The 18,876-nt window shown below is 42.9% G+C and overlaps 1 protein-coding gene across 1 annotated transcript; it reads right to left on the bottom strand.

Moving 5' to 3' along the window:
- Positions 1 to 17,711: 17,711 nt before the first annotated feature.
- Positions 17,712 to 18,652, bottom strand: LOC126942725 (olfactory receptor 1M1). The gene is given in 2 exon segments (XM_050770678.1): positions 17,712 to 18,103; positions 18,106 to 18,652. Coding segments are annotated over 2 exon segments (939 nt in total).
- Positions 18,653 to 18,876: the final 224 nt, after the last annotated feature.

Genomic DNA, 18,876 nt, shown 5'->3' on the forward strand with positions numbered 1-18,876 from the left:
ATTGTCTCATTCTTTATATCTGTGTATTTGAGCTGTCTCTCTTGATTAAAAAAGGCTCTTCATATAAGCGACATCATGTAATATTTTTTGTGTGTGTCTGGCTTATTTCACTTAGCATAATGTCCTCCAGGTTCACTCATCTTGTGATAAATGTCAGGATCTCCTTTTATTTCAAGGCTGAATAATATTCTGTTATATATATGTTTTACATAATGGAATATATATAATATATTTATTATATTATAATTATGTATTATGTGTACTGTTAATGCATATTATATAATATATGCTAAAATAATATATGCATGCATGTTATGTATATTATGGAATATATATTGTATATAACATATATTATTTTAGCAGGAGGAGTCTGCATATACAAAGTTCCAGAATCAGGCTGGGTACAGTGGCTCACACCTGTAATCTCAACACTTTAGGAAACCAAGGCTTCCCATGTAAGGAGTTGGGGCAGAATTACGTAGGCAGGAGAGACAGATGGTTAGTATTATTCAGGGCAGATATTATAATAGACAGAGAGAAGGAAATTTGATGTTTTGGAAAATATATTATTGAGGGATGGACCATGGCGCACATACATATATGTATGTATAAAGTATGTATGGAATATATGGACATAAAATATTCATATATAATCTATAATCTATATTCCATATTACATGATGTAATATATATTTCATAACATATAATACATACACCATAATATATAGCATACATACATATAATGATATATAATATATAATATGTATATCATATATTATGATATATGTGCCACCTGTGGAGACACTTTCGGTTTTACCACTACCTGGGTTACTACTGACATCTAGTGGTTAGAGTATATAATGCCCTACTCCCTCTAACAGGAATATATTATATGATATACATTATATGATATACATTATATATTATATGATATACATATATTATATGATCTATTACATATTTTACATATAATGGGAATATCTATTCCGTAATAGGTATATATTTATATACAACATATATAAATATAAATATATTAATTAATATTTAATATAATGTAAAATATATAATAGTAATAGCATATGATATTAATGTTGACATCATCTATAAATATAAAATAGATATAATAGAATATTCAGACTACATAGCTGCTATTTTGTATTTTGTATTCATGTGAGCATCAATGGACATTCAAGTTGTTTCTGTATCTTGGATATTGTAAATAACGCTGCAGTGAAAATGGGAGTGCAGATATCGTTATGAGGTGATTATTTCATCTCTTTTAGGCATATATTCAAAAGAGGAATTGCTGGGTCATATGGTAGTTCTGTTGTAGATTTCTTTAAGAGCCTGAATACTGTTTTCCACAAAGGTTGTATCAATCAACATTCCCACCAACAGTGTGCTAGGGTTCACTTTCCTTCATGCCTTCGCCAACATTCATCTCACATCTTTTTTTTCTCATTTAAGATGGAGTTTCGCACTTGTTGCCCAGGCTGGAGTGCAACAGCGGGATCTCAGTTCACCGCAACCTCCGCCTCCCAGGTTCAAGCGATTCTCCTGCCTCAGCCTCCAGTGTAGCTGGGTTTACACGCGCGTGCACCGTGCCCGGCTATTTTTTGTATTTTTAATAGAGACGGGGTTTCTCCATGTTGGTCAGGCTGGTTTCGAACTCCTGACCTCGTGATCCACCCGCCTCAGCTTCCCAAAGTGCTGAGATTACAGGCGTGAGCCACCGCGCCCAGCCTCTCCTACCTTTTTGATAATAGCTCTCCTTAAGGATGTTAGGTGATCTCTCACAGTGGTTTTAATTTGCATTTCCCTGATGATTAGTGATGTAGAGCACCTTTTCATATACCTGTTGGCCTTTTTTATGTCTTCTTTGGAAAAAACGTCTGTTCAGACCCTTTGCCCACTTTAAAATCAGGTTATTTGTTTTTCTGCCATTGATTTATAAGAGTCCTTTATAAATTTTGGATATTAACCCCTTATCAGACATGTGGTTTGCAAATATTTTTTCCCAGTCCATGGATTGCCGATTCATTCTGTTGATTGTTTCCTTTGCTATGCAGAAGCTTTTTAGTTTGATGCAGTCCCATTTATTTACTAATTTTTGCTTTTGTAATCTGATCGTTTGGTGTAAAAAAAAAAAAAATCTTTGCCAAGACCAGTATTGAGGAGCTTTCCCCCAATGTTATCTTCTAGGAGTTTTATGGGTTCAGGTCTTACATTTAGGTCTTTTATCCATTTTGAGTTGATTTTTGTGTATGGTGTAAGATAAGAGTCAAATTTCATTCTTTTGCGTGTGGAAATCCAGTTTCCCCAGCATTTACAGAAGAGGCTATCCTCTTCCTATTTTGTCCTCTTAGTGCCCTTAGTGAAAATTAGTTCATCGTATATGTTTGGATTGATTCCCAGGCTCTCTGTTCTGTTCCTTTAGTCTATGTTTCTGTTTTTACGCCAGTATCTTGCTGGTTTTTTTCTTTCTTTCTTTCTTTTTTTTTTTTTTGTCTTGGGACAAGGTCTTGCTCTGTCACCCAAGCTGGAGTGCACGACTCACTGCAGCCTCGATCTCCCGGGCTCAAGTGATCTTCCCGCCTCAGTCCCCCAAGTAGCTGGTACTACAGGTGCATGCCACCGCGCCCAGCTAATTTTTGTATTTTTAGTAAACACGGGGTTTCACCATCTTGGCCAGGCTGGTCTCGGACTCCTGACCTCGTGATCCACCCGCCTCAGACTCCCAAAGTGCTGAGATTACAGGCGTGAGTCTCCGCTCCCGGCCCCGTTTTGATTCTTAACAGGGACAATTGTGCCACCTGTGGAGACACTTTCGGTTTTACCACTACATGGGTTACTACTGACATCTAGTGGTTGGAGTATAGAATGCCCTACTCCCTCTAACAGGAATAACAGGCCCTGAATGTCAGTCGTGCCAATGATGAGAAATGCTTGCACAGAAAAGTAGGAGATGGCCCCCAGCGCGGTGGCTCACGCCTGTAATCCCAGCACTTTGGCCGAGGTGGGTGGATCACGAGGTCAGGAGTTCGAGACCAGCCTGGCCAACATAATGAAACCCCGTCTCAACTAAAAGTACAAAAATTAGCCAGGCGTGGTGGTGCGTTCCTGTAGTCCCAGCTACTCAGGAGGCTGAGGCAGGAGAATCTCTTGAACCCAAGAGTTAGAGGTTGCAGTGACTGGAGATCGTGCCACTGCACTCCAGCCTTGGTGACAGAGACTCCGTCTCAAAGAAAAAAAAAAAAGAGATACTGGCTTTAGAGAAGAAGGCAGACATCTCATTGCTTGCAGAGTGAAAGAAGAAAGAACTGGTGATGTTGTTATTGGACTACTTTTGCACTAGTGTCAAGAAGGTGAGAAATCTCTCAAATCTAGGACAAGAGAAAAAATAAAGAAGGTGAGAAATCTTTCTCATCGTCGTTACTATTTCTGGCTGCAGTAAGTTGTAAAATCATTTGTTATTAAAGAGGGAAGTTGTGGCCGGGCGCGGTGGCTCATGCCTGTAATCCCAGCACTTTAGGAAGCCAAGGCGGGTGGATCACGAGGTCAGAAGATGAAGACCATCCTGGCCAACATAGTGAAATCTTGTCTGTACTTAAAAAGTACAAAAATCAGCTGGGTGTAGTGGCTCGTGCCTGTAATCCCAGCTACATGGGAAGCTGAGGCAGGAGAATAACTTGAACCAGGGAGTTGGAGGTTTCAGTGAGCTGAGATGGTGCCACTGCACTCCAGCCTGGGGACAGAACGAGACTGTCTCAAAAATAAAAAGACGGAAGATGAGACGGTGTGAATTCAAAATCCTGGAGAAATCGTGAAAAGATCTTTGCCCACTGGAAATTTCCTGAAGTGTTGAAGTCCCCTTTAGAGTAGGTGACCTCAAATTTTTAGCACTACTTGGGAGGCTAAAGCAGGAGAATAACTTGAACCTGGGAGGCGGAGGTTGCAGTGAGCCGAGATCATGCCATTGCACTCCAGCCTGGGCTACAGAGCAAGATTTCGTCTCAAAAGTAAAGATAAATAAATAAACAAATAAATAAATAAATAAATAGCAACATAGTTGAAGAATAGATGGCTTGGGGGTCTCTATGCGTTAGGAGAGGAGATGCAGTAACGCCGAAAGGGTGAAGAAGTTGGTGCTGGGCACGGTGGCTCATGCCTATAATCCCAGCACTTTGGGAGGCAGGCAGATCACTTGAGGTCAGGAGTTCAAGACCAGTCTGGCTAACATGATGAAACACTGCCCCTACGAAAAATACAAAAATTAGCTGGGTGTGGTGGCACGCACCTGTAATCCCAGCTACTCAGGGAGGCGGAGGCAGGAGAATCGCTTAAACCCAGGAGGTAGAGATTGCAGTGAGCTGAGATTGCACCACTGCACTCCAGCCTGGGTGATGGAGCAAAACTCTGTCTCAAAAATAAAATGAAAGAAAGGAAATTATCCTGAATCACGGCATAGCTGGGTGTTTAGAGAACAGGAGTCAGGTGCCAGTGACTTGAATGCGTTAGGTCTCTGTGTTGGTGCCAATTCAGATGAGAAACCAGAGATGTGTCAGGGCACGATGGATTTTTGATAAGTGGTGAGCAATGCAGTTCGATAATGTGGGCATACATTAGGGATAGAGCAGGTAAAAAACATTCACCATATTACTTTGAGGTTGTACATGCCATGCAAAATCAAACCGAAGATCAAAAACACCTTGAATCCAGAAGGAGAAGATACTGGATGGGCCATGCTGGAACTGCCCTCAGCGCAACAGAAAAACAGAAAACTTGTGAATTCTCTTGTTCATATGTCTTGATTTTAGGCTGGACACGGTGGCTAAACAGTGGCTATCCCAGCTATTTAGGAATCTGAGGTGGAAGGATCAAGTGTTTGAGACCAGCCTGGGCAATATAGTGAGACCCCATTTTTGCACACACACAAAAATAGCTGGATGTGGTGGTGCCTATCTGTAGTCCTAGTTACTTGGGCGGCTGAGGCAGGAGGATTCTTTGAGTCCAGGAATTTAAGGCTGCAGTGAGCTATGATGGCACCACTGTACTCTTGCCTGGAAGACAGAGCAAGTCCCTGTCTCTTAAAAAAAAAAAAGAAAAGAAAAAAGAAAAACTTAAGGGGAAAGCAGAGAACATTTGCTACAAGTTTCCTCATATAACTTCAGCTTTCCCTATCTTTCACTTTTTACCTATCATTTTCTACTTACCTAGGATCTTAAAGACCTGTCATTTTTTTTTTTTTTTTTGAGATGGAGTCTTGTGGGGAAAAGAAAGAGAGATCAGACTGTTACTGTGTCTATGTAGAAAGAAGTAGACATAGGAGATTCCATTTTGTTCTGTACTAAGAAAAATTCTTCTGCCTTGAGATGCTGTTAATCTATAACCCTAGCCCCAACCCTGTGCTCGCAGAAACATGTGCTGTGTTGACTCAAGGTTTAATGGATTTAGGGCTACGCAGAATGTGCTTTGTTAAAAAAGTACTTGAAGGCAGTATGCTTGTTAAAAGTCAACACCATTCTCTCATCTCAAGTACCCAGGGACACAATACACTGTGGAAGGCCACAGGGACCTCTGCCTAGGAAAATCAGGTATTGTCCAAGGTTTCTCCCCATGTGATAGCCTCAGATATGGCCTCATGGGAAGGGAAAGACCTGACCATCCCCCAGCTCGACAGCTCGACACCAGTAAAGGGTCTGTGCTGAGGAGGATTAGTAAAAGAGGAAGGCCTCTTTGCAGTTGTGATAAGAGGAAGGCATCTGTCTCCAGCTCATCCCTGGGCAATGGAATGTCTCTCTCGATTTTATGTTCTATTTACTGTGAGACATGCTAGCGGCAATACTGCTCTTTACTGCACCGAGATGTTTGTATATGTGCACATCAAGGCACAGCACCTTTCCTTAAACTTGTTTATGACACAGAGACCTCTGTTTACAAGTATTCCTGCTGACTGTCTCCCCACTATTACCCTATTGTCCTGCCACATCCCCCGCTCCAAGATGGTAGAGATAATGATCAATAAATACTGAGGGAACTCAGAGACCAGTGCCGGTGCTGAGCGCTGGTCCCCTGGGCCCACTTTTCTTTCTCTATACTTTGTCTCTGTGTCTTATTTCTTTTCTCAGTCTCTCGCCCTACCTGACGAGAAATGCCCACAGGTGTGGAGGGGCAGGCCGCCCCTTCAGAGTCTCACTCTGACACCCAGGCTTGAGTGCAGTGGCACGATCTCTGCTCACTGTAACCTCCGCCTCCTGGGTTCAAGCAATTCTCCTGCCTCAGCCTCCCAAGTAGCTGGGATTACAGGCGTCCACCACCACACCCTGCTAATTTTTGTATTTTTAGTAGAGACGGGGTTTCACCATGTTGACCATGCTGGTCTGGAACTCCTGACCTCAGGTGATCCACCCACCTCAGCCTCCCAAAGTGCTGGGATTATGCAGTGTGAGCCACTGTGCCCAGGTTCCCTATACTTTAAATCATCTCTAGATTACTTATATTACTAGTATAACGTTAATCCTATGTAAATAGTTGTATTTTTAAACTGTTGTGTTACTTAATATTGTATTTTTGGAATATCCTTATTTAATATTTTTAAATTTTTTCAAATATTTTAAATATTTTTGATCTACGGTTGGCTGAATCCATGAATGTAGTACTGGCAGATATGGAAGGCTGACTGTACTTGTGTATATATATTGTCAAAGTTGTCAGAATCAAAATGGAGTGGCACTTATTAAAATGGAGTCACTTATTTAAAAAAAAAAAGGCTGAGTGCAGTGGCTATCAGAAAAGACTGCACTTTGATAGACTGAGGTGGGCAGATCACAAGGTCAGGAGTTCGAGACCTGCCTGGCCAACATGGTGAAACCCCATCTCTATGAAAAATACAAAAACTAGCCAGGCGTTGTGGCATGTATCTAGTCCCAGCTACTCAAGAGGCTGAGGCATGAGAATCACTTGAACCTGGAAGGCAGAGGTTGCAGTGAGCCAAGATCACACCACTGCATTCCAGCTTGGGCGACAGAGCAAGACCCCGTCTTGTGAAAAACAAACAAACAAACAAAACACACACACACAAAAAAAATCCTGACAAGTAAACCTAGGGAAGGCCATGAAGAGATTTATCTCACTTGCATGCCTAATAACAAAAACTATCAACAGACTACAGAAACCACAACTTGGCACAAAAGGCTGTTGCAACCTTACACAAAAAATATTTCTGCAAGTACATCGGCCCAGCAACTGCCTGTCCAACTTCAGACTGGCATCACACTTGTTATTAGTTATTATTGTGAAGGATAATTATTTCAAAACGATTATGTAACCTTCCTCATTTTTCCATCAAAAAACTTTGTCTTCCTTTACCTCCCTGAATGCATGCATAGTTTATGACGGCATGCATATTGCTATTGCAATGCTTTCTTTGCCAATAAACATCATTTTCTTTTAGAGAGCCTCTCTCTGTTATTTAGGTTGACTATCTGTAGTTGTATTGATTTATGTTTGTGCTGTTGAATTTCAAAGGAATTGAAATCAATATGCTGAAGGGATATCTGCACTCTCATGTTCATTGCAATATTAGTCACAATAGCCAGAATATGTAATCAACCTGAATGTCCATCAACATATAAATGGATAAAGAATATGTGGTATGGCCAGGTGCGGTGGCTCATGCCTGTATTCCCAGCACTTTGGGAGGCTGAGGTCGGTGGATCACTTGAGGTCAGGAGTTTGAGACCAGCCTGGCCAACAGGATGAAACCCCGTCCCTACTAAAAACACAAAAATTAGCCAGGCATGGTGCTGTGCATCTGTAATCCCAGCTACCTTGGAGGCTGAGGCAGGATCTCCCACTTGAATCTGGGAGGTGGAGGTTGCAGTGAGCTGAGATCACATCACTGTACTCCAGCCTGGGCAACAGAGTGAGACTTCATTTTGAAAAGAAAAAGAAAATGTGGTATACGATGGAGTACTATACACCCTTTAAAAAGGAAATTCTGTCATTTGCCACAACATGGAGGAACCTGGAGAACATTATGCCAAGTGAAATAAGCCAGGTACAGAAAGACAAATACCGTATGATCTCAGCCTTGTGTAGAATTCAAAAGAGCTGATCTCATAAAATCAGAATAAAATAGTGGCTACTGTGGTCCGGCGCGGTGGCTCACACCTGTAATCCCAGCACTTTGGGAGGCCGAGGTGGGTGGATCACAAGGTCAGGAGATCGAGACCAGCCTGACCAACATGGTGAAACCCCATCTCTACTAAAAATACAAAAATTAGCTGGGTGTGGTGGCGCTCGCCTGTAGTCCCCACTACTTGGGAGGCTGAGGCAGGAGAATCACTTGAACCCGGAAGGCGGAAGTTGCAGTGAGCCGAGATCGTGCCACTGCACTCCAGCCTGGACGACAGAGGGAGACACCATCTCAAAAAATAAATAAAATAAATAAATAAATAAATAAAAATAACTTTCTGGTCTATTTTGCAACTGGCATATTTGGTGATATTCTTCTCTCTGGGGTCATGTTTTCTTATTCTCAAATAGCCTCGTCTGTTTTGAGAATGCTGTCAGCAAGTGGAAAATATAAAGCTCTTTTCACCTGTGAGTCTCACCTCCCATTTGTTTCCTTATTCTACAGGGCAGGTCAGGGGGTGTACATTAGCTCTGCCGTTTCTGACCCTTCAAGGACTGCGGTGGCTTCAGTGATGTACACAGTGGTCACACCTATTATGAACCCCTTTATCTACAGCCTGAGGAACAGAGATATGAAGAGAGCCTTGGGGAAACTCATCGGTAGGATAACTTCTCTTCCTGATTGTGCTGTCCACTTTGGACTTGGGATTCAAAATCAAAGACATGGAAATACTGGTGAGCCGGAATGCCTGACTGATCTATCACTGAGTTTTCTAAAATGATTAGATAGCATAGTGGGTAAGTACATTTTAACTTGGGGTTGAAACATCACTTGTTCTTTGTGTAGCTCTATGATTTTACAAAAATGAGTTCCATTCTCCAAGCTCAGATTTTCTCTTTCTTTTTTTTTTTTGAGATGGAGTCTCGTTCTGCCACCGAGACTGGAGTGCAGTGGCGCAGACTCGGCTCACTGCAGCCTCCACCTCCTAGGTTCAAGCAGTTCTCATGCTTCAGTCTCCCGAGTAGCAAGGATTACAGGCAAGCACCACCACGCCCAGCTAATTGTTTTGTATTTTTAGTAGAGACAGAGTTTCAGCATGTTGGCCAGGGTGATCTCAAACTCCTGGGCTCTAGGGATCCACCTGCCTCGGCCTCCCAACGTGCTGGGATTACAGGCATGAGCCACCGCGCTTGGCCTAAGATCAGTGTCTTTGATTAGAGTCCATTGATGTTGAGCCTGAGGCAAGGGTTATGGTAATTTTGTTGGAAGGTTTTCAGAAGAAAAATAGTGCAAGAAGTTGGATAGGGCAGGGAAATGACCTGAACAAGTCTGTGGTTATAGCAGATTCCTTTCTGCCTCATAACATGGTTATGGCCGTGTAAATTGTACCCCATCGTTAAGCTGTTGTGAGTCGTGGGATGGTCTTTCATACTTCCGGTCAGTAGTTCTCAGGATCTGTCACTGGAAAACCGTATCTGTGCAAGGCAACCTCAGTATCCACTACACTTTGTTTCATCATTTAAAACATTGCTATAATTAGGCCGGGTGCGGTGGCTCACGCCTGTAATCCCAGCACTTTGGGCGGCCAAGGTGGGTGGATCATTTGAGGACAGGCATTCGAGACTCCTGAGGGTCCGGCCCTCAAAATCTGATTATGTGACCCTTTATTAATCTAATTCCTAGTGTGGGGAAAATGATTAAGAGCCTTCAACTGACCATATGAGGTGTGACTCTTGTTGCAAAGTTCACCCCCATAAGTACTAAAACCACTTAGTACAATACCTGTAACCTAGTAAGTACTCAATAAAATGTAACTAGCATCATTGAGTTCACTATGTTGCCTGTATTCATAATCTTGAAAACCTATAGCTTTAGGTATTTTTCCTATTTTGTTCAGAAATTAGATTTGTTTCCTTGTATTGTTATATTCATCAATCACCTTTTCTGGTCTAAGCAATATATTTTTTTGAGACAGGGCTTCACTCTGTTGCTCAGGCTGATGGTGGTTCACTGTAGCTTCGACCTCCAAGGCTCAAGAAATTCTTTCCACTTCAGTCTCCAGAGTAACTGGGACTACAGGCATATGCCACCATGCCTGGCTAATTTTTTTTTTTTTTTTTTTTTTTTTTTGAGATGGAGTTTCGCTCTTGTTGCTCAGACTGGAGTACAATGACGCGATCTCGGCTCACCGCAACCTCCAACTCCCGGGTTCAAGTGATTCTCCTGCTTTAGTCTCCCGAGTAGTTGGGATTACAGGCATGCGCCGCCACGCATGGCTAATTTTGTGTTTGTGGTAGAGACGGGGTTTCTTGATGTTGGTCAGGCTGGTCTCGAACTCTCACCCTCAGGTGATCCACCTTCCTCTGCCTTCCAAAGTGCTGGGATTACAGGTGTGAGCCACCCCGCCCGGCCAGTGGCTAATTAAAAAAAAACTTTTTTTGCATTTATGTTGCCAGGCTGGTCTTGAACTTCTGGGCTCAAGCAATTCTCCTGCCTTGGCTTCCCAAAGTGTTAGGGTTACAGGCATGAGCCACTATGCCCAGCCTGAGGAATATTTCAAAAAATAAAGTATTATCAGTTGGACAGAGCAAAAGTTGGTAATCTTACGGCATCTCATTTACTCTGAAATGTGCTTATGGATTTATTTGGAAAAATGTGTCTGAGTTTTCACTTTTTTTGGTCATTTTGTTGTGTTTTTTGCTCTTCTGTAGTGAAGTCCACATAGAGAATCTTAATTGAATAAAATAGATTGTATCATTGATAGCTTCAAGCATTAGCTGCAGTCTAGGACTCCTATGCAAAAGTTTTACATTTAACTTTGTAGGAAATTTAGTCTATGCAGAACTTTTTTCCTTTGAGAAGGAGATGCTGAGTGCAGGATAAGACAAGTGAAAGTCAGGTTGGCAAGATTACAGCTATCACTCTCTACAGAAGCTAAAAAGAGGGGGGCTAGAGATCGCGCCACTGCACTCCAGCCTGGGCGACAGAGCGAGACTCCGTGTCAAAAAACAAAAAAAAGTTGGTTCATTTGGTATCTCACAGTTCTCTTATATTCTGCTGATTTTTCTGTCTTTCTTTCTTTCTTCCTTTCTTTCTTTTTTTTTTTTTTTTTTTTGACAGAGTCTCACTCTGTTGCTGTAGTGCACTGGTGCAATCTCAGCTGTAGTACACTGATGTGATCTCGGCTCACTGCAACCTCCACTGCCGGGGTTCAAGTGATTCTCCTGCCTCAGCCTCCCAAGTATCTGGGATTACAGGCACCCACCACCACGCCCAACTAATTTTTGTATTTTAGGTAGAGACGGGGTTTCACTATGTTGGCCAGGCTGGTCTCAAACTCCTGACCTCAGGTGATCCGCCTACCTCGGCCTCCCAAAATTCTGGGATTACAGGCCTGAGTCACCAGGCCGACCACTACCACATTTCTTATCAACCCTGAGACAACACATTCTACCCTTAACATGACTTCATTTCCTGCTCACTTTCCACAGAGTCAGCAAACTTTCCCCAAGGTGGTATCTGAACACTTGTCTCATGACTTTTCCCTTTCTGAGTCTCTGAACGTTTCTATTTTTTTCTTTATTTTGGTTTTAGAGACAGAATCTTGCTCTGCCGCCCAGGCTGGTGAGCAAGAAATAGAAATAAAGCCAATTTTTGTGACTTTCAATGTGATAAAGCAATAAGATGAGAAAACTTTCATTAATTTCTGGTTCAAAGACATATTTTAGTGTGACATAATCATAAATATTCATGTAATAGTAGTGCCAGTAACAACCAAGAAAAAAAGAGAGAAAATTTATCAAAAAATAGCTACAACCAAAGGTTCATGTCCAAGAAGAAATGGAAGTAGCTTACAAACCTCCAGAAAAAGATTTTACTCTCTTTTAAAATGATTTCTAGAAATAACTGTTTTCTTAAAAATCCTGAATAGCCAAGATAACCATACACAAAAGGAACAAAGCTGGAGGCATCCCACTATCTGACTCCAAACTATACTGCAGGGCTACAGTAATCAAAACAGCATGGCACTTGTACAAACAAAGACAAATAGACCAATGGAACAGAACAGAGAACCCAGAAATAAGACTGCACACCTTCAACTATCTGATCTTTGACAAACCTGACAAAAACAAGCAATAGGGAAAGCATTCCCTATTCAATCAATGGTGCTGGGATAACTGGCTAGCCATATGCAGAAAATTGAAACTGTACCCCTTCCTTAAATTATGTACAAAAATTAACTTAAGATAGATTAAAGACTTAAATGTAAAACCCAAAACTATAAATACCCCTGAAGACAACCTAGGTAATACCATTGAGAACATAGGCACGAGCAAAAATTTCATGATGAAGACACCAAAAGGAATTGCGACAAAAGCAAAAATTGACAAATGGGATCTAATTAAACTAGAGAGCTTCTGCACAGTGAAAGAAACTATCATCACAGTGAACAAACAACCTACAGAATGGGAGAAAATTTTTGCAATCTATCCATCTGACAAAGGTCTAATATCCAGCATCTATAATGAACTTAAACAAATTTACAAGAAAAAAAAACCCATTTACAAAGTGGGCAAAGAACATGAACAGACATTTTTGAAAAGAAGACGTATAGGCAGCCAACAACCATATATATCAAAAAAAGCTCAATATCACTGATCATTAGGGAAATGCAAATCAAAACCACAATGAGATATCATCTCACATCAATCAGAATGGCTATTATTAAAAGCTAAAAAATAACAGATGCTGGCAAGGCTGTGGAGAAAAAGGAACACTTATACACTGTCAATGGGAGTGTAAATTAGTTCAACCGTTGTAGAAGGCAGTGTGGGAATTCCTCAGAGACCTAAAGGCAGAATACCATTAGACCCAGCAATCCCATTACTGGGTATACACCCAAAGGAATATGAATCATTCTACTATAAAGACACAAGCACACATTATGTTCACTGCAGCACTATTCACAATAGCAGAGACATGGAATCAATCTAAATGCCCATCATTGATAGAATGGATAAAGAAAATGTGGTACATACGCACCATAGAATACTATGCAGACATAAAAAAGAAAGAGATCATGTTCTTTGCAGGAAAGTGGATGGGGCTGGATGCCATTATCCTTAGCAAACTAGCATAGGAACAGAAAACCAAAGACCACATGTTCTCACAAGTGGGAGGCTGAGGCAGGAGAATTGTTGAGCCCGGGAGGTGGAGGTTGTGGTGAGCTGATATTGCACCACTGCACTTCAGCCTGGGAGACAGAGTGAGACTCAAAAAATAAATAAATAATAAATAATAGGAACCCTAACTCTAATATGCTCAAACAATAAAGACAGTTCCCTTTCATTATAAGGACCTCAGAATTAGGGAATGTGCAGGAATAGGAGAGGGCTTCGTTCAGTACTTCACGAGGTGCCCTCCCACTAGCACTGGTTTTCCTCTGACTGCAACAGGTAATTGCAGTCAATGCAGAAGCCATATCTAGACCTGATTCCCAGAGACAGAAAATGGAGAACCCTTCCGTGGGTCCATTGATCATAGATATTTTCATTCAGTCAACCAGAAGACATTTCTGTCGTAAGTTGGCTCATGGCCCTCAGAAGACTATATCCACATACTAAACCTCTCGCTTGTGAATCTGAGCATTCATTTATTTATTTATTTGAGATGGAGTCTTGCCCTGTCGCCCAGGCTGAAGTGCAGTGATGCGATCTCAGCTCACTGCAACCTCCGCTTCTCAGGTTCAAGGGATCCTCCTTCCTCGGCCTCCTGAGTAACTAGGATTACAGATGCCTGCCACCACAGCCTGCTGATTTTTGTATTTTTAGTAGAGACGGGGTTTTGCCATGTTGGCCAGGCTGGTCTTGAACTCCTGAACTCAAGTGATACACCTGCCTCAACCTTCCAAAGTGCTGGGATTACAGGCATGAGCCACCGCGCCTGGCCTTGAATCTGAGTTTATATGACAAAAGGGTGAATGTGACTTATTTGGGAAAAGGGTCTTTGCAGAGAAGTAGCTTACCCTGGATTACCTGGGCAGGTTCTAAATGTAATCACATGTTTTCTTATAAGATAGGCAGAGGTGGAGGCCAGGCACAGTGGTTCATCCCTGTAATTCCAACACGTTAGGAGGCTGAGGCAAGAGAATTGCCTGAGGCCAGGAGTTTGAAACCAGCTGGGTAACAAAGTCAGACCCTGTTACAAAACGTTTAAAAAATTAGGTTGGCAGGTGGTGTGTACCTGTAGTTCCAATTACTCGGGAGGCTGAAATGGGAGGATCACTTGAGCCCAGGAGTTGCAGACTGCAGTGAGCTATGACTGCACCATTGCACTCCAGCCTGGGCAACAGAGTGAGACTCGGTCTCAAAGAAAAAAAGAAAAAACAAAGACAGAAGTGGAGAAAACACAAAGCAAAGGAAGAAGTAATATAACCATGGAGACAGGAATTTTATTGATGCTATTAGTATTTGATTGACAGTCTTGTACATTTTTGTCCTACAAATCTGTCCTTTTAATATGCATGTTGTTTATAGCCCTATACAATTTATTAAACAAATTTTATTGTTTTTGACATTGTTAAAGTTGAAACTTCATGAATGAATTTTGTGTCCTGATTGTTGTTTCCTTTTTTATTTTTTATTTTTGAGAAGGGTCTTACTCTCACCCAGGCTGGAGGGCAGGGGTATGATCATAGCTCACTTCAACCTCAACCTCCTGGGCTCAAGTGCTCCTCCTGCCTCAGCCTCCCAAGTAGATGGGACCGTAGGTACACAATACTATTAGAAATTTTAAAAATTAGCTAGAGGCCAGGCACGGTGGCTCATGTATGTAATCCCAGCACTTTGAGAGGCTGAGGCAGGTGGATCACAAGGTCAGGAGATCTATACCATCCTGGCTAACACAGTGAAACCCCATCTCTACTAAAAATATTTTTTAAAAATTAGTCAGGTGTGGTGGTGGGCACCTGTAGTCCCAGCTACTCAGAAGGCTGAGGCAGGAGAATGGCATGAACCTGGGAGGTGGAGCTTGCAATGAGCCGAGATAGCACCACTGCACTCCAGCCTTGGCAACAGAGCGAAACTCCATCTAAATAAATAAATAAATAAATAAATAAATAAATAGCTGGACTTGGTCCCAGCTACTTGGGAGGCTGAGGCAGGAGAATCGCTTGAGCCCAGGAGGCGGAAGTTGCAATGAGCTAAGATCACACCATTGCACTCTAGTCTGGGTGACACAGTGAGACTCCATCTAAAAAATAAAAAAGACATCATACTTTTCATCGTCTGGTGGCATTCTCAGAATGAAGGAGACCATTTGAATGTAAGAGAAAGTAATACCACATATTCTTATGCAGGAATATAAATTTTTTTTACAACACACGCACACATCCTTATGAATTAATTTTATTTTTAAGTTGAAATGTAGTATTAGTCTGTCTGATATTGTTTGTTAAAGTGAGGCTGCCTTTAACAGTATCTAGAGAAAGAGGTGTTGAATCCAGTACAGAAGGAAGATGAGGCCGGGCACTGTGGCTCATGCCTGAAATCCCAGCGCTTTGGGAGGCCGAGGCAGGTGGATCACCTGAGATCAGGAGTTCAAGACCAGCCTGGCTAACATGGTGAAACCCTGTCTCTATTAAAAATACAAAAATTAGCTGGGTGTGGTGGTGCGTGCCTGTAGTCCCAGCTACTCCAGAGGCTGAGGCAGGAGAATCGCTTGAACCCGGGAGGTGGAGGTTGCAGTGAGCTGAGATCTTGCCACTGCACTCCAGCCTGGTGACAGGCAAAACTTTGTCTCAAAATAAATAAATAAATAAGTAGATAAATAAATAAATAAAGGTGAGATAAAAAATAATAAATAAATAAATAAAATAAACAAATTTCCTACTAGGCAATTTGTTTTTGTTTTTTTGTTTTTAGCAGGATCTCACTCTGTTGCCCAGGCTGGAGTGCAGTGGTGTGATCATGGCTCACTGCAGCCGCAATCACCCCACGCTCAGGTGATGCATCCTCTCATCTCAGCCTCTGGAGTAGCTGGGACTACAGGTTCACACCACCACATCTGGCTAATTTTTTAATTTTTTTGTAGAAAAGAGGTTTCACTATGTTGCCCAGGGAAGTCTCAAACTCCTGGGCTCATTCAATCCACCCACCTCAGCTTCCAAAGTGCTGGGATTACAAGCACGAGCCACTGCACCCGGCCTTTTCTCCCTGTGGGTCTCACCGCTCAGAAACTCATTTCTAGAGTGTCTTCATTCCACTAATATACCAGCTACTTTGGACTTTAAGCTGTGAAACGAATGATCCAGAGAACCTGATTAAGGTCTTCGAATACAAGAGAAGATCATCATCGTTAAGGGTGAGAATTTGGAATCAGACCAAGTGGCTTTGAATCCCACCTGTGCTTTGTAAATAACTGTATGATTGTTGACAGTTTATTTCACTGCTCCAAGCTCTATTTACTCCTCTATAAAGTTAGCATCATTGGCCAGGCGCAGTGGCTCACACCTGTAATCCCAGCACTTTGGGAGGCCGAGGCGGGTGGATCACCTGAGGTCAGAGTTCGAGACCAGCCTGGGCAACATGGTGAAATGCCATCTCTACTAAAAATATAAAAAATTAGCCAGGCGTGGTGGTGGGCACCTGTAATCCCAGCTACTTGGGAGGCTGAGGCAGGAGAATCACTTGAACCGGAGAGGTGGAGGTTGCAATGAGCCAAAATGGTGCCACTGCACTCCAGCCTGGGTGACACAGTGAAACTCCTTCTCAAAAAAAAATTTTTTTTAAGTTAGCATTATCATGTTTGTTTACATATTTAGGAAGACTTCTATATCAGTCTGTTTGTGTTGTTATAAGGAACACCTGAGTCTGGGTTATTTATTTATTTATTCATTTTTGAGACAGTTTTGCTATTGTCGCCCAGGCTGGAGTGCAGTGGTGCCGTCTCAGCTCACTGCAACCTCTGGCTCCTGGGTTCAAGCGATTCTCCTGCCTCAGCCTCTCCAGAAGCTGGGATTAGCTGGGAGTGCGCCACCATGCCTGGCTAATTTTTGTATTTTTGGTAGAGACAGGGTTTCACCATGTTGGCCAGGCTTCTCTCGAACTCCTGACCTCAAGTGATCTGCCTGCCACAGCCTCCCAAAGTGCTGGGATGACAGGAGTGAGCCACGAGGCCCAGCCTAGAGTCTGGGTAGTTTATAAAGAAAAGAGATTTGTTTCCCTCACAGTTCTGCAGACTGTGAAGGAAGGGTGATGCCATCATCTACTTCTGGTGCAGACCTCAGGAAGCTTCCAATCACGGTGGAAGGGGAAAGGGAGCTGGCTTGTCAGATCATGAGAGAGGAAGAGAGAGAGGGGAGGATTGCCAGGGTCTTTGTGAAGTAATAGAACAAGAACTTCCTCATTGCTATGGGGAGGGCACTAACGTCTTCATGGTGAATAAATAAATAAATAAATAATAATAATAATAAAATTCAAAGTGCCTAGTTTTCCAATACATGCAATTCCAGATGTTAGCCCAAGACCCCCAGATGTATACATTCTACCCCCTGGAAGTTCCTGAGTCCCGGCGCTCAGGAAGATGAGGTGATCTTTCTATTGACCAGCTTCCTGAGAGCCCCTTTCAGGTCTCTGTTCCTCAAGCTGTAGATGAAGGGGTTCAGCATGGGGGTGACTGCTGTGTACATGACGGCAGAAGCTTTCTCCTTCACAGCCGTGCGGACGGAGGAGGGACACAGATAGACGCCAATGGTGGTCCCATAGAAGAGAGCAACCACAGACAGGTGGGAGCTGCAGGTGGAGAAGGCTTTCTTCCTGCCGCCTGCGGAGGGGACCTTCATGATGGCTGCAAGGATGCGAGCATAGGAGGCCAGGATGCAGACGAAAGGCGTGGCTATCACCATCCCTGCCACAATGAGGATGAAGACCCTGCTCACTGATGTGTCTGTGCACGAAAGTCGGAGGATGGAGTGAGGTCGCAGAAGTAGTGAGGCACCTCGTGGCTGCCGCAGAAAACGAGGCGGGCCATCAGGAGGATGTGGGTGAGAGAGATGAAGCAGGAAAACGCCCAGGGGACGCCGACCAGCAGACCACAGAGGCGTGGGCTCATGATCGTGGCGTAGTGCAACGGGTGGCAGATGGCCACGAACCGGTCATAAGCCATCACGGCGATTATGATGCTGTCCACGATGCCGAAGAAATGGAAGAAGTACATCTGGGTCAGGCAGCAGGGATAAGAGATGGCCTTGCTCCCGGTTTGAAGGCTCACCAGCATCTTGGGGATGGTGTTGGTGGCCAGACAGAAATCAACCAGGGACAGGTTGGCCAGGAAGAAGTACATGGGGGTGTGGAGGTAAGAGTCTCCGCTGATGGCCAGGATGATGAGCAGGTTCCCCACGACAGTGGCCAGGTACATGCAGAGGAACAGAGAAAAGAGAAGCGTCTCCTGCTCCAGCTTTTCTGAGAGTCCCAGGAGGATGAATGGAGAGGCACTGGTTTGATTTCTTGGCTCCATGGGTGTGAGTCCTCTGGAAGTGTGGAAAGGGGAGGTTATAGGAATGCCAGGGAGATGGTTTTGGAAGGTTAGATGAGATCGCATCCCAGTTCTCATCTGGGCTAATTATGACACCGTGTGTGTGTGTGTATATATATATATGGAATATATGTAAATATATTCCACAGATGCAGATGTGGGGTATTGTAACTTTACAGACCCTGTCTCTAAAATAGAAATATTAT

The sequence above is a fragment of the Macaca thibetana genome, chromosome 19 (genome assembly GCF_024542745.1).
Source record: "Macaca thibetana thibetana isolate TM-01 chromosome 19, ASM2454274v1, whole genome shotgun sequence".
NCBI classification, from domain to species: Eukaryota; Metazoa; Chordata; class Mammalia; order Primates; family Cercopithecidae; genus Macaca; species Macaca thibetana.